Raw genomic sequence first — 26,199 nt, 5'->3', positions numbered from 1 at the left:
CACTTCTGTGCAGATTTTCTTCAATGAACACGTGCAATGCTGTAAATGTATTTTCTCAACCACACTTTCTCTAGCTCGCTTTATTGTGAGAATATACAACACACACAACACAAAGAGCAGGGCTTAACCGACTGTCTGATCAGTTAGGCTTCCGGTCTGCAGGAGACTGCACTAGTTAGCTTTCGGGGAGCCCAGAGTTACACGCAGATTTTCAACCACGCAAGGGGTCAGTGCCCCTAACCCCTGTGGGGTTCAAGGTCCGAGCATCAACTGCATACTGCTAACTGGTAACAAGTCTGTTCTTTGCCTATTGTTAAAGTAATTATATGCAATGCAAAAAACGTAAACAGTACACAAAACTGTAAGAAGTAAAGCAGTAATGACATTCTGGTTCTAAATTCATGAAACAACGGAGAGGTCAGAATTTTCACATTTAGCCCCATCCTCTGCTCCAGGGACACCACCCCTGCTTCACCAGGCGACACTCCCCAGCCGGCAGTGACTCTGAGGGCAGTTTGTTTGACTCTTTCCAGACAGTACAATTATATCTAAAATGCATGCAATTGTGCAATTTTTATGTAAAACTATCTACATTTACTAAACAGAACACCTACTATAGGCTAGTCACACCTAGTAAAACTGAGTACTCAATACATGGAAATGAAGGAATTAACTTTGCTCTAGATCTAACCTGCCCTAGGTAGAGGTGTTTTAACCTCTCTGAACTACATATGGATAAAATATATTTTTATACACACGCACAGCATACATTCAGGAACGGTACAGACCCAACCTTAAGACCGGCTGTGATTTGGGTCCCGGGAGTACGGGGCCAGCGTGCTGGGACAACGGCCGAGCATGTGACACACAGCACACTTCCGGGGGGGGGGGGGGGGGAGCCTACGAAGACGCGCTCCTGCCCGTGCAGGGCCCTGACATTTTCGCCGGAGGACAGACGCGACGTCAGCTCTGCTTACGGAATCTTCTCTTGCTGCTTTTTGACCTGGTGGTTGTTACACCAAGTAGTCCTCCTATCCTGACTGAGCCCCAGAACTAGAGGGGCCGGGTAAGAGTGTGGCATCTGCTGAGCCCTACGGATACTAAGACCAGCTCCTTCTCAGTAGTCAGCTGAGGCGTGAGAACACACAGGAAGGTCTGAGTCAGAAAGAAAGGAGCGCTTTGCTCCTCATCTCGTGACCTTGAGATACTCAGAGGTTAGCTGGCCTAAAACATACAACCATTTTAAACAGTGAAAGTCTAAGATAAGTTGGTTGGAGAATATTAAAATACGGTTCTGTTTAGCTTGTATATAAAGACGTACTCGGCACTCAGCGCATCTTAACCAATACCATGTGTGTAGAGGGCACTAAAAACCGAGTTCTCCATCTGCTTACTCACTTTTCCTGGCCTGTCTCAGACCCCTCACTGTAGAACGCCGACCAGATGCTGTCTGTCCAGCTATAATGCACTATCCAAATTCCTAACACAGAGGGGAAATGGCAAGAAACTTCCCAGAGCAGCTTTTAGGAAGCCCAGAGCTATGAACCCTGTTAAGAAAGATGACAGGGGCTGGGGCGCCTGGGTGGCTCAGTCGGTTAAGCGTCCGACTTTGGCTAAGGTCATGATCTCGCAGTTTGTGAGTTCAAGCTCTACATCAGGCTCTGTGCTGACACCTCAGAGCCTGGAGCCTGCTTCAGATTCTGTGTCTCCCTCTCTCTCTGCCCCTCCCTCTCTCTCTCTGAAATAAAGATTAAAAAAAAATTTTTTTTTTAAAGACAAAGAAAATGACAGGGGTGCCTGGGTGGTTCAGTCGGGTTAAGTGTGACTCTTGACTTTGGCTCAGGTCGTGATCTCACGTTTGTGAGTTCAAGTCCTGAACTGGGCTCTGTGCTGGCAGCGTGGAGCCTGCTGGGGATTCTTTTTCCCTCTCTCCTCTCTCTCTGCCCCTCCCCTGCGTGCTCTCTCAAAAAAAAAAAAAAAAAAGATGACAGATGATACTAACTTAATGGATGTTCCCCTTGTAATTTATAATCTTGTTATCCTTCAGAAGTTAAAAACAGTTCTCTGGCTAAAGTATTACTGAATTCTGTCACATTCAAATTAACTCAAAGATAAATTTAAAGCCCTTTTTCTCATTTCAATTCAGGAAATGACTGTCGTTTAATATTACTTATATCATAATCATCCATAACGGATACAGGTAAGTCCACCGCCTACATGACAATCTGGTTGGTGGCTAAGAACACGGGTCAGGACCACCCGGGTCCAACCCCGCTGTGCCTGCTCCCAGCTGTGAAACCCCGGGCCGCCTGACAAGTCTCCTGCCTTGGTTTTCCCATCTGCAAAATGACAGTAACGACCATACTTCTCCCTCAGGCTGCTTTGAGGATTAAGTGACATGACAAACATACGAGGCTTTGAACACACGTGACGTGTGATCAGCGCAGTGTGAGTGTCAGGGGCTGGTCGTATCACCTTGTTAAAACCTCCCAACGCCGACAGACACAGACTACCTCACGCTCCAAAAAGAACATTCATTTCATTAGGGAAATTGCTTATGTTTGAAGAACTTCCACTTCCACAAATACGAGAACTGCATTAAAGTACACGACGCAACTGCATTAAAATGTAAAATACGGCTCACGTACCTGTTTGGAACACAAGCTCTTTCCCTCCCACGCCCGCTGCCTCCAGGTTAATAAATGCACGAATCAGGCTGGCCCAAGGGTGCTGAGTTATGAAACCATGACTGGCCTGAATAAGAAGGAAATAAAACAGATGGAGGTGAAACAATCTTAAATTATCAAAGTCTTTCTTTGGTTTATTTTAAAGACAGAAGGTCTACGTTGACAAGGGGAAGAAGAGGAAAATCATCGTTTTTTTCAAAGGCAGGACCTGAAGACACCGATCCGTGTCTCTACGCACACTGGCCGCGTGCAGCTTGCTGAGTGGAAAGTCACCATCGCCGAAGGCAGCCTGACTTCCGTGAGCGGTGCCAAACAATACCCGCAGTAAGTGTGAGGCCGGGCAAACCAACAGAAGAGGAAGGACAATCCGCATGCTGCGTGCCTGCCTCGAAACCTCTCTGACGCCCCAGGGTCACAGAAAACCTGACATGTCTAATTACGCCATCACAAAGCCCTTGCAGGACTCAAACGCTGACAAGATGACGTGAGCGTGCGAGTACTGAACCCGTGTACACGGCGGCTGCGGGGTTTTTACAGCACCGCCACGGACGGTATTTCTTTTGCACATCGTCTTACGATGCTACTCAAAAGCATGAGCGAAATGCCTAAGCGCGAGCTACGGTCGTCATCGTTGCTCAGGTCTAGTACTGAAGAGAGTAAACTCTCACTTGCAAGACGTTTTCCTCGGCACCATTAAAGAGAAATATGACAGCGTGACGCAGGGCTTCTGAAGATGTCGACAAGACACGGAGCACTTCCAGCATCACTGAGCAGCTCACTGCATCATCGCTGGCACCTTCAAATCAGAAAGAAAGATTTGCTTCTCAGACCGAAGGTTGGTTGTTTTACATTTATTTTTTATTTGAGAGAGAGCGTGCCAAGAGCAAGGGAGAGGGACAGAGGGTGAGGGAGAGACAGAATCTTAAGCAGGCTCCGTGATCAGCGAGGAGCCCGACGCGGGGCTCAATCCCACGACCCTGGTGTCATGACCTGAGCCGAAATCAAGAGTCGGACGCTCAACACGCTGAGCCACCCGGGAGCCCCGCTTCTCAGATTTTAAAACTTTTATGGTGTGAACCGTCATGGCTAGGAACGGTTTTCTCGTCAAGAAAGCACCACGGGCACCTGGCTGGCTCAGGTGGTTGAGTGTCAGACTCCAGCTCCAGTCATGACCTCACGGCTGGTGAGCCCAAGCTCCTTATCGGGCTCGTTGTCGTCAGCACAAAGCCTGCTGCAGACCCTCTGTCCCTTTCTCTCCCTTCCCTACTTGCACTCTCTCTCTCTTCCTCAAAAATAAACAAGACACTTAAAAAAGAAAGAAAGAAAGCACAACACTGGCTGCAAGACTACAAGCACATCTGTCACTGCCAGCCGAGAGCAGTCACTTGACTCCTATCTGTTGAACCATCAACCAGGCAGGATCTCAGTTAACTGAAAACCCGCATTCCTCCCTCAAGCCCGGGCAATCTGGTCCGCCCTTCATCCTCACTCCACGCCCTCTGGGATATTCTCACTTCTGGGGTTCTGGCTTCCTCCATCATCTCCCGCACCACCACGACCTTCCTGCTTCTTTTCCTGCCAGGATCACAAAGCTGCACGTCACTCCACTTTCACAGAGCGGGTGGTCTGGGTGACGGAGCATTTTGTGAAGATTATGTGATGAAGGGGATCATGTGATGAAAAAGTACAGAGACGACATCAAATCGAGTAAGACACAGGAGAGGAGACCAATGACCTGAAGAGCCTCCCTGGTCCCCGTGCTGAGAAATCTGCAGAGGACCTCATCAAAGCACTTCACTTCTTCTTGACTCAGACACTTCGTATGTTAATTAAACATGATTATAAAGATGACTTTAATGCCCTGATTTTTTTAAAAGCACTGTAAGAGGTAGGTAGACTAGACATCTGAGGATATTGGGGAATTCTCGGTAAGTTTTTACTTTTTAGGTGAGATAATTCATGGTGTTACGAGCATGCCCAAAACGAATCCTATCTTTGGGTGGGAGCAGACTGAAATACAGAGGACTGAGTACAGCTGAGATCTGCTTCAAAATTCTCAGGGGTTGCAGAGGGGAAAGAAACCAGACCGGACCTTTGAAGTCGGCTGACAGGTATGCTCAGGTTAAACAATTCTGGTTTTGCACATGTTCGAAATTGTCCATAATAAAAAGTTTAAAGAGTAAGCCAAGTAAATAGACATAGTAATAACCCAGGCAGAAGCATTTCTGGGTGTGCATATTGGGAGGCAGGGTGCTATGGAATTCAGTGTGGGTTTCAGAGCAAGAAAGACTTGGGCGGTAAGTCCTAGCTGTTATTTACCCTACAATTTCCTCCTGGTCGGTCTGGAGGGCAGGGCCAATGACGTTTATTTGAGGTGTGTCGGGAGGATTACAAGAAAATGTGGTCCAATCCAGTGCTAATTGTTCCTTCTTCTCTTTACAAATTTAAGAAGGGCTCTGCAGCCGGCTAAAATGCTCATTTTGGGGCTGTTCAATTCCAGACCCATTCCTACTCAAGGAGAAACCACTTATCAGCTGTCCTTGTCCTGGTGGTGATCACCAAGTTGCATTTGAATCAAAGTGAACCAAAGTAATAATTATCTAATTACCATCAAGCAGAAAGCATAGGTAGCTATCAGTAAGAAGTAACACATTTCTACAACCAAGTGAAATTCATGGTTTTTCACTTTGACACTCTGAGTTACTTTAATGTAAACAGCAAACAATAAATTTTGTTTTAATTTTTTTTTTTTAACATTTATTTATTTTTGAGACAGAGAGAGTGCATGAACAGGGGAGGGTCAGAGAAAGAGGGAGACACAGAACCCGAAACAGGCTCCAGACTCTGAGCTGTCAGCACAGAGCCCGATGCAGGGCACGAACCCATGGACCATGAGATCATGACCTGAGCCGAAGTCAGATGCTTAACCGACTGAGCCACCCAGGCGCCCCTAAATTTTTTATTCAAAGTGAGAGAGAAATTGAAAGAAATATATATAGGGCTGATTAAAAAGTTAAACTGTCCACTTATCTTCCTTTATTTTAATGGTTCTGGCACCTGAGAACAGGACTAAAGAAGGGTTAAATGCCTTTAAGAAAGCAAAGACAAGTTAGAGGACAGTATCTATAAAGGCTGGGTGGTTTGTCAATATCCCTTTCCACTTAGAATTAACCCTGAAATTGAAACCACCACTAAAATAACTCCACGTCTCTTCTACCAACAACCTGGAACCGTGCAGCAAAACCAAGAAGAAACTTAAGGCTTTTCTGTGGGTAACATTACTCCGAATTGGTATCAGTTCCTAAGTTCCAGATACGCTGGTGAGAAGAAAGGGTGTTTAAAAAAAAAAAAAAAAAAAAAAAAGTTGAAAAGCACAGTCACAAAATAGACTATCACCTACATCCTTTCAATGGATGAACTAAGTGAAACATGGGGATTTTTTTTTTAACAATTTGCAATGAACAGAAATTTCCTTGAGACTGTCGGCTAGGTATTCGTAGACAATTTTAATTAAAAATGGGTTCCAATGACCCACAAAATTGCCATTCTTTCATTCCTGGACTCCATGTATGTGATTTATGACATCTGGCACTATGTTTCTGATACTCGTATACACATCTTTCTTTTATAATGCTCTTAAATAACCCTGGTGTTAATCTGTCCCACCCAAGAATTTAAGCATTATAATAGTGGGCGTAGGGGGACACTGATTTTACAGCTTCTCTGAAACAGGCATGAAGGACTACTGGCTTCCTTAGCACACACAAAGGTATTTGTGACTTTATAAAGCAGATGTCTATACACGGACACTCGAAAAAGCACATTACCTTCTAAATGCAGTTGGCAAGCTTTCTGATTAAAGAAACCCTAGTGTGAGTCATTTCATCAAGCAAATAAATTCTACCTTCTGTATAACTTTTGTATCTTGTGTTTTATCTTTTATATCTGGATATTCCTTTGAGCCTGCTATGGGTTCGAGCAATCCAGAAATATTACAGTCAAGTAACAATTATTAGGAATTAATCTCCATTTTGCAGATCAGAAATGGAGCAGAGAAGAGGTTAGGTATTTTGCCAAAAGGAACTTAACTATACTCTCCTTCCTTTCAAATGTAGCTCAAATAATTGGCTGGCCAGAACCGCAGCCTCTGGTGCCACCTCTGTCTCTGATCAGTGTTGACCAGCTAAGTTTATTCCGTGACAAAAGACAGGGTTGAACCGGACAGCACCAGACACTATCTCACTTCCTCCATCTCTAAAGTGCCAGGATTCCACTGCAAAATGCTACTATTTTCCATCTGTCCCTACTTCAAATCTAGCTACTGCACACATTTCTCTTGTGAATCTTATTTTAAAAAATGGAACTTCAATTTAGAGAATTCTCCTTCATTCTACAAATGTTTTATCGTGTCAGGCACCGTCCTGAACATCAAGTATTCCATTGTGCCAAAGTATTTTCAGAGCAAGATTTGTGATCAATGAGCTCTTCTAAGAGTATGGCATCCCCAGTGGGCCCAAATCCTCACTTTGCAGGGTGACAGACTCTGCTAGGGGAGCTGTCCCCGGAAGCCCTCCCTCCCTTGAAGGCGAAACCTATTCCTTCATCCCAAATGCCCACAGCCTCCTATACCACGGAGCTGAGTAAACACCGACGTGGCAGAACCTAACCCCAAGACTCAGGGACACACTCCTGCACCCTGGCAAGGCAGCTGTGATCTGCTCCCTGTACAGTCACTGGGCAAGGCAGCTGTGACACACTCCCTGTACAGTCACTGGGCTGCTGGCCCTAATGAAGGAAGGAAGGAAGGAAGGAAGGAAGGAAGGAAGGAAGGAAGGAAGGAAGACAGAAAGAAAGAAAGAAAGAAAGAAAGAAAGAAAGAAAGAAAGAAAGAAAGAAAGAAAGAAAGAAAGAAAGAAAGAAAGAGGAAGGAAGGAAGGAAGGAAGGAAGGAAGGAAGGAAGGAAGGAAGAAAGGAAGGCAGGAAGGAAGGAAGAAAGAGAGAAAGAAAGCACTTGAGAGAACAGTGAAGGTTTGGATCTTATACTAAATGATACTATTCTAATTATCTTCAATTCCATCACGCTGAAAAACAGGTTTGTCAAAAAAATAATACAACCCCCCCAAAATGGTGCCCTACAACTGCCCAAGCAGCTTGGGGGTTGGTAAGCTCTCTGGGTGTACTCAAGTCCAACTCCAAAATGACTGAAAGTCAGGTACGTACCTGGGGAGTTGGCCACGGAGTCAAAATGACAGTTAGCCAGGACAGCATGCTGGGCCCCGTCCCTGGGCTCCAGCTTTACCACGACGTTGGTGATGTTGTCATAGTAGCTTGTAAAACCCCCCAAGAAGTCAATGCTAAAGGAGCCGGTGGGCCGTTGGACATCTACTGAAATCCTGTGAAGGCTGCTGCTTTGAACTTCAATCAGTTTAATCTGTTCCAAGAGGTAATGGACGGTCAGAATCTCATTTTCTGGACTTCCTGTAGTCCTGGGGCCAATGGATGTGATGTGTTCAAGATAATCCCTGGAAGGAACCAAAAGAACGACGATGACATGGCGTGCCAGGCTTGAAATGAATGCTTCACACGAGGCAACTTTTCCTGACCTCCCCCCATCCCCCCCTCACCCCCGGCAAAAGCCAGTTCTTTGACCTCTCACGTACAAAAAGGCTTTTATTATTTCAGGTACCCTGTGAAAAATCCCTTGTAAAGTTCCATCTGTTTATTATGCCTTCTGTGAGTTCCTCCCTTCAGTTTTCCCGATCCGCCCCGCTCCCAAATGCTTCCTATCCCCATATCAAACCAATACAAAGACTAGGGACTCGACTCAAAACGTGTGGCTGCTGCAGGCTGGACAGACAGAATCCGGCCTCACTGAGCTTCGCCCTGGAGAGTTACTGATTCTAAGTAGCAAAAGCCAATGAGCAAAGACAAATAAGTCAAGAGGTTAAATAAGCAAAAACAAAAACAAAAACAAACTTCCGATCGATGAGAAGGGACTCAGCCCTCTCCACGGTGTGCACACTGAGCCTAATAACAATTCAGGCCCAAGCCAACCCTACCCCTAAAACAAACAAAACAAAACAAAACAGAACGTGTTATCTTTTCACTACATTCCAAGTGGGCAAAAAGGGAGTGGGGGAGGTGTGCTCCAAAACGTCTTTAAGAAAATAAGCTTCCAGCACTTTGTATTCCAAAGTTTTTAAAACACCGAGGCTGCTGAAAACTATGCTAGCTTGTGATTTTAGGAGCTCTGACCTACTTAGGGTTACAATACCTTTAAAGGTCTCTTCTTGAATTTAAAACAAAAGCAAAGAAAACCACCAAATCTTACACACCAGGAGCCCAAGGACACGCTCCGAGAATCTGAGAACCCCCAAAATGGTAGAATTTTGAAGGTGCAGTCCTCCGGAAGCCCCCCACGGCTTACGGGTGTGAGGACCGTGACCCTCCGGAAGAGCACCGCGTTATCCCCATTATCACCTCCCCACCCAAACCGAATTTATCAAACGGTCTAGACACACAAATTTCACTCCCCATTTCATACGGAATGCAGGAAGGCGACTAAAAAGTGGAAGTTGCTCCAGAAGATGGGGGGCGACTGTCAACCCTCCACGCGCCCGGCAGAACCGAGGCGAACAGGCCGGTGCAATCCGCCCCCCGGGCCACCCCGGACCGCACCGCCGGATCCACAGAGGGCCACGCCAGCTCCGCGACCCGCACGCGGGGACTCCGCCAGAGGGGCGCGCGGGGCCCGCCCCGCCCCACGTGCGGCCGCGCGGCGCCGGCGAGCCCGGGCGGTCCCGCGGGGCGGGCGCACGCAGGTGCGGAGCCCGGGACCCAACCGCGGCCGCGGCGGAGGAGACGCGCGGGCCGGGCGGGAGCGGCGGGTACCTGGCTTGGCGTGCGTCGAAATCCCCCGGGCGCCCGGCGGCCCCGCGCAGCACGAGCTGCTGCAGCGAGAGCTGCACGAGCGCCCGCAGCGCGAGCAGGTAGAGCGCCAGCCCCAGCGCGGCGCGCGCCTCGGACAGTCCGGTCCCCGCGCCCCGGCTCGCGTAGCCCCCCGCGCTCCGCTTCCGCGTCCTCGCGCCGCCGCCGCCGCCGCCCGCGTCCGCCGGCGGCTCCGGCGCCAGGGCCTCCCTCCCGGGCTGGGGCGCGGCCGCCGGGCCGTCCCGGCGCTCCCCGCCGACGCGGTGCCGCCTCACGGCCGCCGACTCCGAAGCCCACTCCATGGCCACGAGCCTTCACCCCCAGCCCCACCGCTCCGGCCCGCGACGGCCCCGGGAGCAGCCGCGGCCGCCGCAGCGCCTCCTAGTGAGCGGACGGAAACTGTAGAGGGCCAAACTTATTCTGATTGGCCCGGCCCGCCGCGACTCAGCCTCTGAGGGCCGAGCGCCGGCGGGCACCGCGGCGGGGCGGCCCCGGGTGGGCGTGCCGGGTGCGCCCGCTCCCGCAGGGCGGCTCTGCCCGGTGGGGGACGGAGGTTCCCAAACGGAAAGCTACCCAGGAACCTGGAAACGTGAAAAAAGCGAGAGGTCGCTTTTCGGAGAATGCACACGGTGCACCGGGCAGGTTCTGAGGACGGGCGCTGGGAAAAGTCAGCTCCTGGCTCTTAAAATTAGAAGTAGGACTGCGCCCCGGAGGCCCAGCCTAACATTTCCACATACGCAATCCAAACACGCATCTTCCTGACCAAGCCAGGCAACCAGCACTGTCACGGTCTCCGTTTAACAGATGAAGAAAAATGACAGCCCTTATTTGCTGAGTATCTGCCCTGAGCCAAGCACTGTGCTTGGCGCTTTCGTACTTTACTTTACCTCGTTGGATTCTCCTAAGCATCCTGCTTTATTCCTACCGAATAGCTGAGAAACTTACCGGTAACCGATGAAGAACTTACATCCAGTTCAGTGGGACCCCAAAACAGCATTCTGCTCCACTGCTGAATATGGGTGGCACTCTGGAAAGGAAGGATGGGGGAAAGCTCTTCCTCCCTCCATGTCACCAAGAGGCGGAGCCCTGGTTTTCCTGCAGATGCTCCCGACCATCTAGGTTTCTCTCTGCCTGCTGATGCATGGAGCCCCTCCGCCTCAAAGCTGTGTCTCCAGCAGGGAGGTGCCGCAGTTGCAAGACTGTGAGCCTAGAGGCCGCCCGGGAAGGTACATCACCCGGGGTCTGCTCCCGGCCAGGACTCAGGCCCACCAGGAACCCGGTGCTCCTTACTCCCAGCTCTCCAGCCACACAGCCCTCTTTCACTGTCTTTCTGGCTCACCATCTTTCCTTGTACGACAGGATCCTCTCAGGAGTCATTTAAGTTGCCTGGAGCATTCTTCCCTCCCCTCCTCGCCTAGTTACCTTTTATTTGTCCTCCACATCTCAGCTCAAGGGGTACTTCTTCAAGCAGAAATCTAATCTCATGAAGCCAGTTTCCCCTATTTGTAGCATCTCCTGATACCAAATGTGCACGTAAATTACTTAAGAACTTCCTCATGAGACTGTGAGCTCCATGAAGGCAGGAATCAGGTCTGGTTTTGCTCACCATTTGAATTCCCTCCTCTTAACACAAAGCAGGACGTGAAGTAGTCAATAAATACTTCTCCATTGAGTCATCAAATGAAATTTTATGACAGCAGCATAATTTTCACTAAGATCCTTTTTAGCCTATGAGGTCCGTGAGACCAAAGACAACGTCTATATCTTATTCATCACTATGTTCCCAGGGGCTTATCTCTGTACCTAGCCCATGGTTGTCACTCCACACGTATTTATTCGTTGGGCAAATGAATATGTATTATCTTTTATAAGAACCAGCTTTCTTGCTACTCTCTTTCCAAAAACTTTGGAAGGTAAGACTTCAGGAACAATCCGTCCACTGTAGCATAAACAAGATGTGGAGCTCACTGGTTCTTAGGGGAAGGGCACATACGTTCCACGGTCTTTTAAGCTTCACTTATTTTATGCCGTCACTTTCTGGACTGGGTGGGTATCAGAAAACCTAGGGACAGGTTGTACCCCTCAGGAGCTGTGTTAGTGGCTAAATCGTTTGAGGTCTCATTTTCAGAAGCATAACCTATATTTAAGCACCTTTGATGATGTTCTGTGGGAGGCAGTGTACCAGAGCAGAAGAGCCTGGTTGTTGACCCTGAATTGCATACCTTTGATAGATACGGCATTATGCAAGTTAAAAACCTCAGGATCCTTATCTGTGATAATGGAGATAATGTCTGCCTTAAAGGGTTTCAGTAGGGATTAATCAGTTAACATGATAGATCCTCACACATAAGTCTCATTAATATTTTCCAGAGTGTTCCCTTTTTTTTTTCTTTTTTTCATGTTCACTTATTTTTGACAGAGAGAGAGGGAGGAGCAGAGATAGAGGGGGACAGAGGATCTGAAGTGGGCTCTGTGCTGATAGCAGAGAGCCAGATGCAGGGCTTGAACCCACGAACTGTGAGAACCTGACTTGAGCTGAAGTTGGATGCTTAACCAACAGAGCCACCCAGGCGCCCCCCAGAGTGTTCCTTCTTACACAATCCTTTGCAGATTGGATCAAAAGCCATTTTCCTATTGTGATCCTCGTCAAGCCCTAGAGGGTGGATGTTATTATAGTTGGGTTCCTTATGGCAGCTTCCTACGCTGTATAAACTGTGGTATTCACATTTGAATATTTTTAAGCTACCAGTTGCTGGACGTGTAGACTGTCAGATACTGACCAAGGTGAGGAAACAGAAGAACAAAGCAATGTTTCTGCCTTTGCAGAGCTTATGTTCTAGGTGGGAGACAATAAACAAGAGAGTGTGTATTTGTGGGTGAATAAAAGGCCACGTAAAGAAAAATAAAGCAGGGGCACCTGGGTGACTCAGTCGGTTAAGGGTTCGACTTTGGCCCAGGTCATGGTCTTATGGTTCGTGGGTTCAAGCCCCGTGTCGGGCTCTGTACTGACAGCTCAGAGCCTGGAGCCTGCTTCAGATTCTGTGTCTCCCTCTCTCTCTGGCCCTCCCCTGCTCTCCTTTCTCTCTCTCAAAAATAAATAAACATTAAAAAGAATTTTAAAAAAGAAAGAAAAAGAAAGCTGGTAATTGAGACTGACCTAGGCTGTTTTTTTAAGTCGGGTGATCAAGGAAGATCTCTCCGAGGAGAAGACATGCACGATAACCTGAATGAAGCAAGGAACGCGGCCATAAAAGCCTGAGGAGAGAATGTTCTGGGCACAGGGAAATGAACCAGGGTGTTCAGAAGCACCGAGTAGGGCATGTGGCTACAGCAGACTGAGCAGGAGGGGTGGTGATGGTGGGGAAGTGGGAAAAGTAGGCCGGGGCCCGCACAGTGAGGGCCTCCTGGGTCACAGCCAGGACTCTGGGGTGGTTTTGAGCCTCGAAGGGCCCTGGCTAAATGAAGGGCCCTGGCTAAAACTACGAGTTGTAACAGTCCTGGGAGTCTCAGCACCCTTCGGGGCAGCATGCAAACCACGCCCAGATCACAGAGGCTAATAAAGGACTTTGCTAACGTCTGGCCTTTGAAGTGTTTGAAGGTGGTGCTGCGTAGTGGTGTTTGTGTGGGTAGTAAGACCATGAGAATCAAGCACACACCCCCAGCTCCCCCGTGCGCGTGTGAAATTGGTGAGGGTGGAACCAGACGCGAAAGGCTTCGGGGCTCCTTTCGGGGACCTACTGATGACGGGGGCATTATGCAAGTTGCAATCTCAGGATCCTCGTCCCACTTGGCAGACAAGTGACAGAGTGGGCGCTGGACCAGCCGACAGGCACCGAGATGTCCCAAGCCCCTTCTGTTTTGCCATCTCTCCGGTATTTCCCAGTGACCTGGCCAAGTTGCGTGAAAGGGCACGCAGGATGTCAGGGATTGGGTGAAAATGCCAGTCCCCGTCTTCCCGGGAGGTCACCCCAGAGCCAACGGGCCTGCTTCTTTGGAAGAGGGGCTACGGGGGCACGCGGTAAGTTCTGCAGGACTGAGGAGGGCAGGAGGAGGCCTTTTACCTCCTGTTATAGTTACGGTTAAAATCGAGGGAGGTCCCGAGCCAAGACACGAGAATCCAGACCAGCTGCAAAAGGCAAATGGGCTGAGAAAATTGGCTCCTTTGGGGGGAAAAAATCAAATTGGAACCTCACACCATATTACACACCAAAAAAAAACAAACAAAAAAAGTAGACCTCAGAATTAAACCTAAACTTTTTAACTGATAAGAAATATGGTAAACTTGGGGCACCTGGGTGGCACAGTCGGTTAAGCCTCTGACTTCAGCCAGGTCACGATCTCGCGGTCTGTGAGTTCGAGCCCCGCGTCGGGCTCTGGGCTGATGGCTCAGAGCCTGGAGCCTGTTTCCGATTCTGTGTCTCCCTCTCTCTCTGCCCCTCCCCCATTCATGCTCTGTCTCTCTCTGTCCCAAAAAAATAAATAAATGTTGAAAAAAAATTTTTTTAAAAGAAATATGGTAAACTTAAGTAAGAGTCAAGCAGACAAGGACTCTTTCACAAAAAAAAAAGTAAAAAAAGAGGGGCACCTGGGTGCCTTGGGATTCTCTCCCTCTCTCTCTGCTTCAATCCTGCTTGCATGTGCTCTAAATAAATTAATTACTTAAAGATAAATAAGTAAATAAATAAATAAATAAATAAATGTTAAAAAAAAATAGTAAAAGAAATCAGAGGGAAAAATCCCATTTGAGTACACAAAACTGAACAATCACCAAAAACATGAACAAATGACAAATCTGAAACATTATATTCAAGAAACTCTAAAAACAAGGGGCTAATACATTTTACTCTCATTGTGTCTTGATAGATAAAATATAAATACAAAATTAAATTACATATTTATAACTTATTACCATTTAATAGATATATTTAATGTAGTCATATATTAAAATCAATAAGAAAAATCCCAGTGCCTCAACAGAAAAATATGTAAGGCATTCATCCTTTGTATCAAAGGAACACATATGAAGTGTGGACCATTTTAAAAAAAAATTTAATGTTCTTTTTATTTTTGAGAGAGAGAGGACAGAGACTGACACGGGGCTCGAACTCACGAACCACGAGATCATGACCTGAGCCAAAGTCAGACGCTTAACCGACTGAACCACCCAGGCGCCACAGATCCTGTTGAAAAAGTTTTTTTGTTTTGGTTTTAATTACAGTATGTGCTGCTCACCAAAGGTTAATTGATAAGCACCTTTGTTTGATGCAGGGGGGATACGTACTAGAATGCCCTTCTCAGAAAGCAACTTGGCAAGATGTACCCGGAGCCTTGAAAGAATTCACAACTTTTGATGTAGCACTTTCAGATGGAGGAATTTAGTGAAGAAGTGATTTTAAAAAAACTGCAGAAGAATCCCCACTTATAAAAGTCAAATATGTGATGGCAGCACCTGGCTGGCTCAGTCAATTAGGTGTCCTGACTCTTGATTTCAGCTCAGGTCATGATCTCACGGTTCGTGAGTTCGAGCCCCGGGTCGGGCTCTGCCCTGACAGCACGGAGCCTGCTTGGGATTTTCTTTCTCTCCTTCTCTCTGCCCCTCCCCTGCTGTCTCTCTGTCTCTCTCTCAAAATAAATAAGTATTTAAATGAAATACGTAGAAACGATTTCAGCCTATAAAAATAAAGGAAAAGTCAAATAAATTCTAACCCATCCAGAGTGCGGAACACCACGTAATATCAGATGCAGCATCGGCAAAGTCTATTCGACAATGTGGGAGAATTGCTTTTGTTATAAATACCAAGGGGGAACAAAAAGTAAAGATACACTATTGAAAAGAGAATATATTGGATGGATACTAGATATGTGGAAGGAAATACAGCAAAGCAATGACAGCAGTTACCTAGGAGCGGTATTTTCCTTTTTTATTCATTTATCTCACTGCCGCCTCCCCTGGGGTGGCCTTGGTATTTATTCCCTGTAAGAGCCTCAGAAGGTGAGGTCAGGCCCCTCAGCCCCGGGGCCTGGTAAGACACTTGAACTCTGGCACCTTGTAATCATTCAGAAGGTAATTAACAAACTGGATTCAGCATGGACGTGATCCAACAGGACCTCAGCGTCAAAACCTCATCTCTGGCCTGTGCTCCTCAAATACATTTCTAGACTAAAACGTTTAGGGTAAAGATCCAGAAGTTAATGTATTGCCACCTCCAATTAAACAATTTCTCGAGAGACCTTTTCGCTGAACCTATCTTTCTCTACATTCGGCCTGTGACACAGGAGCAGACCCGATGTGTGTGCTTCCAAATGGCTTTGGACTTTGAATTTTCTTCTCCGTCCTTCATAGCACGTTCCTTGTGTTGGAGGAAAAGAACTCAAGAATCTTAAACGTCTCCAGGGATTTATCTGAGGCGCCTATACCCAGGGCTTTGTTTGCATTTCTCCCTGGGCTGCAGGGGCAGGTGAGCCAGGACAGAGGGTTGTGACTCAGCAGTCTGGAGGGGGAGCTGACTCTGCCTGTCTGTCTTCTACTGAAACATTAATGAGGGTATGCGCTGCCGGGGCTCGGCCCCTCGAGGAGTGCACCCCCTCTCTTCCAGGGCCCTTTTCCAAGTGGCCGCCTCCCTCTTGCCACCCCGAGACCATTTGCAGGTTCTGTCCTGGACCCGTTTCACTTGGCCCGCGAGCCCGTGACCTTGGTCGGGTGCTTACTGGCCAAAAATAGCCTCTGTAAGTCCTTCTCTTCCAACACGCCCAGAGGGGAAGAGGGACAACAAAGGATCTTGGATGACAATGGCAGATCTCTCTCCAAGTGCGGTCTGAGGACCAGGTAACATAAGAATTGCATGGGGACCTGAGGATAAGTCATCTTCCTGTGTCCTACCCACCTACGGCCACCAAATCACTTTGGTCGTGGCTGCCCTACTATCTGCTGTGTGGCCTCCAGTGAATCAGTTAACCTTGCTGTGCCTCTGTTTCCCCATCTGAAATGTAGGGCAAACAGGGCTGTTTATGGAGACCCAGTAAGAGCTCAAGATGTGACAGGGGCGTCTCCTACTCTGTGGTTGGGACATTAGCTGTGGGTCATCAGGGAGCTGGGGAGATAACCTCTCTGAGTCTTTGACTGGATTTCCAAACCCTCTCATCACTCCTCTGCAAGTGCCTGAAAGGAAAGGAGAAACTTTTTGGCCCAAACTCTTTTATAGCAACCTAAATTAAACTTGTGAGGGGCGCCTGGGTGGCTCAGTCGGCTAAGCATCCGATTTCGGCTCGGGTCACGATCTCGCGGTTTGTGAGTTTGAGCCCCACGTCGGGCTCTGTTTTCGGAGCCTGGAGCCTGCTTCAGCTTTCTGTGTCTCCCTCTCTCTCTGCCCTTGTCCCACCCACCCTCTGCCTCTCTCTCTCTTTCTCAAAAATAAACATTAAAAAAAAAAAAGTTGTGAAACACCATTTGTGACACAAGCCTGAGGGAAACTTGACTTCTACAAATTTGCTAAGTGCATGCTATTACTCTGTTCTCTCCACCCCTTGAAATACATGTGTTCATGTCCCCGCATGTCCAGTCCTGTTCGCTCCTACCCTCTCTGCTGAAAAAAACCTGCTCTCCTCTCTCAAGTCTCAGTCACCCTTGATACACAAGCAATCAATGAGCAGACAACCATAAGTATCCAGAACAGGTACTCTATTTTTTAAAGTGATGGAAACGTATTCGCAATAGTCAGCCATCAAAAGGAATGAAGTGCTGACCAGGCTACTGTGCAGATAAGCCTCGACCACATTATGCTGAGTGATAGGAGTTTGTCCCCAAAGGTCACACATTGTCTGATTCACATAAAATACCCAGAGCGGGTAAATCCATCCAAGCGGAATGAAGACTGGTGACTACCTCGGACAAGGAGGAGGAGAGAATGAGCTCAATTGCTTCGTGGGCATGGGGCTTCCTTTTGGGGCGACCAAGAGCTTTCAGAACTAGACAAAGCCGGTGGCTTGCACGAGATTGTGAACGGACTAAATGCCACTAAGCTGTTCACGTGTAAAATGGTTGATTTTATATGATGTGGATGTCCCCTCAATAAGAGTACTTTGAAATTTCATCCGCTATGAATTATTCACAGCTGACTATAGTAAGTAGAATCTAAAAAGTATTCGCTCCACAGGCAGACGGATGCCTGCCCAAATTCAGAGCGACGGAGAAGGGGTTTGCTCCCCCACCACTACTGCAGAAGATGTGATGACAAGGCTTCAGTGGCCTCTTCCAACAACTCAAATTGGGATTTCTGCTCTCACTTTTTTTTTTTTTTTTTTACTTTTCTAAGTCTTAAAAAAAATTGTTTTTTAACGTTTATCCACTTTTGAGAGACAGAGAGACAGAGCACAAGTAGGGGAGGGGCAGAGAGAGACAGAGGGAGACACAGAATCCGAAGCAGGCTCCAGGCTCTGAGCTGTCAGCACAGAGCCCAATACGGGGCTCGAACTCACGAACCGTGAGATCATGACCTGAGCTGAAGTCGGACAATTAACGGACTGAGCCACCCAGGCGCCCCTCAGCTGTTCGTTCGCTTGTTTTCAAAGAAAATCAATAGGCAGATCTGTGTCACAGATGCTGATGCTTAGCAGAAGGCAAAGGAAAGAGCTTCGTCTGTAGCCTCAAGTTTTTAAAACCATTTCCTTCCAGATTCTTCCATGGTTACCCGAAGGAGGCACCCAAATATTCCAGCTGGAGGTAAGGACCCCTTTAAAGGGCCCCTGCAAACCTGGGAGCCCATAGTGAGAGATTCGGGGTTTAAAACCCAAGTGACAAACAGACTTTGGTTATTCAAATGTGCTGGCGTGTCAGCAAGGCAGTTGTGATTTACCTGGGGTGACAGAGCACTGACACGCTACTTCCTGATACGGCAGATAAGGCAAAATAAAACAGACCAGAGGAGGGTTGTAGGGAGCGGCAAGGACTATGCAACCCCGAGCCCCACCTAAATCAGTCACGGGAAGCGCTGTGGTGTGGAATTTGGGGCTCGGCGTAGCCAGATCTTCTAATTTTTCAAGAAGCAGCAGCAATTCCGGTATTTATGTGAAAACTTCGGCTCTGTTAATTTTTGGAAACTGATTTTAAAAGAGAGGACCAATGCGCCTGCCAAACAAAACAGGTCTGCAAACTGGATCCCACCCGCAGAACTGTCGGTTGGGAACCTCTGAACCCTGGCCTCTAAGCCCTCAAGGATGCACCTGCTAAGATAAAAATATTTCCCCGGAGTGAGAATCAGGTTATACTTGGGGTTCTTATGCCCCGAGCTAGGGGAAAGTGGAAAGTGCTGGAGTGGATCAGCTGTAGCTGGCCAGCCTCCTCTCTCTCTGTTAGGTGGAAGGTGAGCCTTGTCAGATGCTTCCCTCCTTCCGTTCCGTTCCCCGCCCCGCCCCCACCCCGGTTCTAGCCACTGCTCTGTTTTGCACCGAACAAGGAGTAAGCAGGAGAACGCTTCTTCAAGTTTTGCTGGTGCAGAGCTGGGGGGGGGGGGGGGGGGAGTTTCCCTCTCACCCTCACCCCTACCTTGTAAACACGTACACTATACAGAGCACACACCGAGCGTGAGACTATATGTCCCTCCCTCCTGGGTTTTGGACCAAGCCTGGGGCTACGCAGCTGTATTTATTCTTCCAGTGTGTCCTGTGGGGAGGAAGGAAGGGAAGAGCAGGGAGTGAGTGGGCCTAGAAGAAAGCCCACCGCCATGGAAAACACCAGCATTCCTGCTCTGTGGCTGCTATCGGCAGCACAGACTCTTAATGGGAAATGTAATCCGTAAACTGGGACGGCACTTCCAAGCGCCGAGACTCAGTCAAATCTACAAACTGGTTCTGATGTGAAGGAAAACACCTCCTTAAAATCAGACACGCTGGCCCCGAAAACACTGGCATCCTAAATCCAGAGATTTCCTTCCTGTGGTGTTCTAGCGCCTTCCACCCGAGCTCAGACGCAGACTCCCAGCAAGAGAGATTAAACTTAATTTTTGTAACAGCTGCAGAGAAAGCTCTACAGTCCACCTTACCAAGACCTGACCAGGAGCCACGTGGGTCAGACTAAAAGGAGCTCTTCTAGGAGAAACCTAGGCGTGCACGCTCCTTACCCCCATTTTGTTTACACATGGGCAGATTTTTTCAGCTTCATCAGCCCTCACAGGAAACCATAAATAGACTTCCCGGTGACACTTGTGCTTTCTGGTTTTGTGAACCCCAGTTCTTCCTTCCAGAGACACCATCCGGGCTACAGAGATAAAAATCAACAAATACCACATTCTTTCCAACTGGCCTACCGTAAATTATGGCTGGTTTGAGCATGCTGGCCTTCTGGTTTACTCCAAAGGGCAAGATGTGCCCCCTGCCTCACCGGGGGTTTAGCTGGGTTTCCTGCTAACACGAACAGGGGAGAAGTTTCAGCCCACCCGGTTGTGACTCCCCAGGAACAGTGTTGGGCCTTTGAAACTTGAAACCTGAATTTGCTGAGCCCAGAACCTAAAGCATGGTGTTTTCCTTGTTCCTGCTTTCATCAGGCAGTCTTCAAGTGTTCTCTGATGGCAGCTTTTGGGTTTTTTAATCATTGTTTGTTTTTAAACTTGTAAGGCTCCTGATTTGTGATCCATACTAAGAAGTTTCTTAAAACTTTTGGGGGAACGGGGAAGAAAGCCAGAAAGCATGAAAGAATAATTTGTTTGAGTTATTTCTCTTTTCTCTTTTCCTCTCACAAAACTGAATCCCAATTGATCAAGTGGGTTAATGACACCCCTCCTCATCTCTCTCTTTTAAAAAAAAATTTTTAATGTTTACCAATTTTGAGAAGACAGAGTGTGAGCAGGGGAGGGGCAGAGAGAGAGGGAGACTCAGAATCCGAAGCAGGCTCCAGGCTCTGAGCTGTCAGCACAGAACCCGACACGGGGCTCAAACCCATGAACTGTGAGATCATGACCTGAGCCGAAGTCACATGCTCAACAGACTAAGCCACCCAGGGGCCCCTCTCTCTCCCTCTCTTTGCTTCCAGGTGTCCTTTGTCATTTCTACCACAGGGGAGGGAAGAAAAAAGTCAGATTAGTCCTCTCTGATTATACCAAAGATATCTGATTATCTCGGCCCCGCCTGGAGCAATGGGGTCAGCTCCTGCCTTTCTGGAAAGCATGCCTTGCCAAAGGTTCTTTGGGCACTTTGCTGAGGAAACTTCCTTGAATGAATCTCCCTGCTGGAATGAGCTAGAACCCCAAGGTGGAGGCCTGCAGGTAAAGTGAGGGGGAGTGAGTGGGCCTGAGGAGTTCTGAGGCCGCAAGGGGAAGTTCTAGGAGAAAGGGAATTAGTGAAGCTCTGTTGCTCCCATCCGTACAGTGCCTGGGATAAGAAGAAGGGAAGGGACGGGAAGAAGCCACAGTGAAGGATCAGGCAGGCCTGGCCGGTCAGATGTCATAGAGTGGGGCTTTCTTTCTTTTTTTTAACGTTTATTCATTTTTGAGAGAGAGAGAGAGACAGAGCATGAGCAGGGGAGGGGCGCAGAGAGAGGGAGACACAGAATCCGAAGCAGGTGCCAGGCTCCGAGCCGTCAGCACAGAGCCCGACGCGGGGCTCGAACTCACAGACTGCGAGATCATGACCTGAGCCGAAGTCGGACGCTCAACCGACTGAGCCACCAGGCGTCCTGAGCAGGGCTTTCTTGAACTTGGCTGTGTACAAGAACTATCCAGGATCTGAGTCTGGAGGTATGGGTGGGAGAGATTCTGCCTTAGGCTTCCTGATGAGGCTGGTGCTATTTCACCACGCGAGATAACCCCACTTTGTGAAGCTAGAAGGTAGCATCACCTTGGAGCTAGGAATAGCATAAAGGTGAGGCGAGAGGCAGGGCAGGAGAGAGCCGACAAAGTAGTCTACATCCACTTCGCCACTAAGGCAGCAGACGGACAGCCTCGTGAGGGAGACGGCCGAGAGGAGATCAGGCTCCCCCAGTGGTGAACAGATCTGGGTTCAAGTCCCGGCCCTGCCACTGATTTGTTACGTGATCTTAAGGAAGTCATTTCATCTGTCAGAGCCTCAGTTTCTTCATTCGTAAAAACGCAGATAATAAAACTGTCTTTGCCCACTTCCCGGGATTAAAGGAGATAAATATATCAGGAAGCTCTTTATAGCCATCAAAGCACTTTGCAAATGTAATCTAGGATTATATCGATAACACTGCAAATTTTCACCCATGTCTGAGTAATGACCCCATGTAACTATATTTCTCGGACGAGTGGGTGGGTGCTTCCTTCCATGAGGGTGGAGAGCAGAACCTTGTATCTACATCATCATCCTTCAGAGTCTTGCCATGACTGGACCTCCACTCGTCCCTGGCCGGGGACTTTGCTGTCCCTCTGGTCCAACACCATCACCTGACTTGTTTCATTGGAAGACTATTCCTCTCCGAAGGGATGAAGGGCTTGGGGCGCCTGGAGGCTCAGTACGTTAAGTGTCTGACTCTTGATTTCAGCTCAGGTCATGATCTCACTGTTCCCGGGGTAGAGCCGTGCGTTGGGCTCTGAGCTGACAACACAGAGCCTGCTTGGGATGCTCTCTCTCCCTCTCTCTCTCCTCCCTGCTCCAAATCACTAAGTAAATAAACTTAAAAAAATTTTTTTAATTGAAAGGATGAAGGACAAATTTGTGTCTATGGAAACATCTCTTTTCTATTTGGGACTATCTCGCATTTCACCTACACTTGTGGGCAGAACAGTTGATTTTCCTATTTGACGTTAGAACTAGAGACCCATTCTTCAGGAAATGCCAAATGGGTGGGCTACAAAGACGCGTTGCAGTTGCCATGCCTTGAAAGCAGGGCCCATTTTCCTTTGAGTCGGCTGGTGTGATATGGTGGCTTCCCCCTCACCCCCACCAGACTCAACACCTCCTCCAGGGCACCAATGCACCTGCACGCCGGACGGCCTCCATGACCGAGAACACCCAGGGGACAGCGGGAGGGAGCTCTGGCAAACAGGATTTTCTGTTTAATTCACTGTTACATCTAGGAAATACAGATTTCTTTCCACCTGATTCTTATCATTAAAGATCGCTCTCCAATTCATTACCTTAATTAGGGGGATAACATTCCCGAACAATTAAAGTTTTTTGAAGGTTGAGTTTTGCAATATCTGAGTCATCGTCCTGAATGTCATCGCTGATTACACGGTAATGCTAAGCCGTTGGTGACTGTGGGCAGGAGTTTTTAAACTAAAACCCCAATTTTTCTTCCTTCTCTAGTGAATAACATGTACCAGGCAGGCATACCACATGCTGAGCGAGCATGACCGTATTTAATCCTCAAAACACCAGCTAATCAAAACAAAACAAAAAACCCATAAAGTGAATTTGTTATTAACCCACTTTTACTGACGCGGAAACTGAGGCTCAGAGAAAAGACGTAATTTACCAAAGGTCACACAGGCTATGTAAGTGGCTGGGGTGGGATCTAAAGATGTATCTGTGTGGGAGACAGAATAATAGCCTCCAAAGGTGTCCACACCCCAATTCCTGGAGGCCGGGAACATATTACTTGACTTGATTAATGGGACTTTGCAGCTGTGATTAAGGACCCTGAGAAGGGGACACCGCCCTGGATTATCTGCGTGAGCTTCGATGTAAACGCAAGGGACCTTGTAAGGAAACGTGGCAAGTGGGAGAAGCGTGACAGGAGCCGAGGTCAGAGAGAGGTGGGGCCGTGAACCAAGGAGGGTAGACGTTCTCTTGGCCCTGGAAAAGGCAGGGAAATGCATTCTTTGCTAGAACCTCCAGAAGGAACACAGCCCAGCCGAGCCATTGTAGAGTCTGACCTCCAGAACTGTGAGAGAAGATTTTTTTTTTTTTTTAATTTGGGCTGTTTGAAGCCGCTATATTGTGATAATTCTTTCCAGCGGCAATAGGAAATACTACGCACACCCAAGTGAGCAGCGTGGAAGGGGAAGGAAGCCTCAGAGGCTTTCTCAACGAGTCATGTATGTGTTGCTATTAAATGTTTCTGGTTTTCCATGTAGATTTTTTTTTTTAATGTTTATTTATTTTTGAGAGAGACAGAGACAGAATGCGAGCGGGTTAGGGGCAGAGAGAGAGGGAGACACAGAATCTGAAGCAGGCTCCAGGCTCTGAGCCGTCAGCACAGAGCTCGACATGGGGCTCCAACTCACGAGCTGTGAGATCATGACCTGAGCCAAAGTCAGACGCTCAACCAACTGAGCCACCCAGGCGCCCCTCCATGTGGATTTTTTAATGCTCAGAGCCTGAACTTTTAATCACTGAGCTGAGTGACCTCTCCCCGCCTCCACCGTACATCCCCCCCCCCCCCGAAATGCCCCTCATTGTTGGAAGGTTGGTCGTAGTCATTATTCTGGTTTAGCAGGGATTGCTACATGAAGTCTATAAAGTTTTATTTGTGATGGAAATTACTGATAAGGCTACTTGAACATCACCCTTGTGAATGGTGTGGACTGGTTTACAGGAGTCACTTTGAGCACAGGTGAAGCTCAGAAAGAGAAGAGGGGCCCGTGGGGCTAATGATGATCAGATGAGGCTGTTGTGAGCTGGCAGAGAAAATAAAGGGAGAAGACTTTCTGAGTTTCATTCTTGCAGCCAGATACTCACAGCCTGGAGTCGGGGGTGGACAGAGGGGACCCTCAGGATAATCCTGCAGCCCCTTCGGTTCACAGATGAGGAACTCCGACCCAGAGAGGAGAGCGGACTTGCCTAAGGGACACGGCAGGCAAACCCTGGGCTGGGACTGGAGCCCAGACCCCGACTTCAGCTCCAACCCTCGCTCCCCCTGCTGCTCTCACACTGGCATCTGGTGGGGCTTTGTGTACCCTGATTGGGCATTTCACATAAGGTCATGGCTTGGTCATTGTTCGCAAAGTGGTATTTGCAGACGCGGTCTGAGATCCCCAAGAGGTGTCCACACTTCAATACATTCTCTGATTATACTCGGCCAATAAAACTCATGCTGTTGCAGTAGGTCGGCTCCAGAGCCACAAGTGTGATAAAGATCAGTCGTTCTGGGGTGGCACATCTTTGCATACTCGGTTCCTGCAATATGCCTGTGCCAGCAGTGACAACCTTAACTATCTGCCTGTTGGGTCTCATATAAATCCACCCACATTTTGACAGGAGATAGAGGAAACTAGGCCAAAGGGCACTCTTCCACCCATGGCCTCAGCTCACACACACAGGCTTGAAATTAACGAACCCAAAGAGCCGGATGCTCACTGTGGGCTTGTGGATTTCAATCCAGCCCGCTGTAGGTGCGTACGCATGCATTTACACACACACACACACACACACACACACACACACACACACACACACACTCACCCCAAACAAAAATGCATACCTGGTGGCCACAGACTATTTAATCCTTTTTTTTTTAAAGTTTGTTTATTTAAGAGAGAGCACAAGCCGGAGAGGGGCAGAGAGAGAGGGTGAGAGAGAGAATCCTAAATAGGTTCTGCGCTGTCAGCACAGAGCCCAACATGGGACTCAATCCCATGAATCACGAGATCATGCTCTGAGCTGAAATCAAGAGTCAGATGCTCAATCGACTAAGTCACCCAGGCGCCCTATTTAATCCTTTCTAATCTGCTTTCCCAAATATGAGCTCATCCGCAATGTAGCTGAGTACCTACTATGCGCCAAGCACTGATCTAGGTTCTGGAGATACAAAAATTAATAGACCCCAGTTTCTGCCTTGGTGGGGCTCCCCGTCTAGTTGGGGGTCAGCTGGAAATCTTTACAACGATCTGAGAGGTGGAATAGCTGATGATTTCCATAACCATTTTATTAATGAGGAAGCAAGACCAGAGTGCTTAAGCACTAGGCCCAAGGTCACACAGTCCACTGTGGTTAGAGCAGAGGAGAGCCCAGCTTTTTCCCCCTTTAAACCTTGTGGACTAGTGCGCGTCTGCAGATAAGCTGCATCCGAATTACCTGGGGTTCTTGTTAAAAATAGAGAATTTCCTGGCCTTCTGAACAGGACACTGTGGGGAGATTAGGAAGAAAAGCATGGCTGGGAATTATGAACGTTTAAAAGCTCCTCGAGTGACTCTGATGTCACTTGGGTTTGTGAACCTCTGAGTATATCCAACCGTCAGTGGGTCTGTACTCGGCTGTGCGTAAGAATTACCTGGAACATTTCACTCATTCATTCATTCACTCGTTCATTTATTGTTTTATTTATTTGGGGGAGTGCATGAGCAGGGGAGGGACAGAGAGAGAGAGAGAGAGAGAGAGAGAGAGACAGAGAGACAGAGAGACAGAGAGACAGAGGACTCGAAGTGGGCTCGCCCTGACAGCAATGAGCCCCATGCGGGGCTTGAACTCACAAACCATGCGATCATGACCTGAGCCAAAGTTGGACGCTCAACCAGCTGAACCTCCCAGGTGTGTCCCTAGCTGGAGCATTTGAAAAAATTACATGAATTCCTGGGCCTGATCCTGGAGGTCCACATTCAATCTGGGTGGTACCCAGGCAGTTACGTACTGGGGGAAAGCTGCCCACGTGATTCTAATGGGCAGAGTTGGAAATTCATGGCCCTGTAAACAGTGG

General features: G+C 48.2%; 1 protein-coding gene across 3 annotated transcripts in view; it reads right to left on the bottom strand.

The window, feature by feature from the left end:
* The window catches only part of ERMP1 (endoplasmic reticulum metallopeptidase 1), a 45,582-nt gene extending 34,511 nt beyond the window's left edge, over positions 1–11,071 (bottom strand). The window contains exons 1-4 of one of the 3 annotated variants that reach the window (XM_023243275.2): positions 11,037–11,071; positions 7,908–8,209; positions 3,356–3,483; positions 2,649–2,754 (exon numbers count right to left, since the gene is read on the bottom strand). In XM_023243275.2, the coding sequence (XP_023099043.1) occupies positions 2,649–2,754; positions 3,356–3,483; positions 7,908–8,209; positions 11,037–11,056 (556 nt within the window). In that variant the 5' untranslated portion in view covers positions 11,057–11,071. Of the gene's footprint in view, positions 1–2,648; positions 2,755–3,355; positions 3,484–7,907; positions 8,210–9,578; positions 9,989–11,036 lie in introns of those variants that run through there. The other 2 variants (XM_023243273.2, XM_023243274.2) reach the window with 2 other exon arrangements.
* Between the last annotated feature and the right edge of the window lie 15,128 nt (positions 11,072–26,199).

This window comes from Felis catus, chromosome D4 (genome assembly GCF_018350175.1).
Source record: "Felis catus isolate Fca126 chromosome D4, F.catus_Fca126_mat1.0, whole genome shotgun sequence".
Taxonomy (NCBI): domain Eukaryota; kingdom Metazoa; phylum Chordata; class Mammalia; order Carnivora; family Felidae; genus Felis; species Felis catus.
The sequence above is the reverse complement of the archived record's forward strand: the minus strand, read 5'-3'. Positions and strand labels throughout refer to the sequence as shown.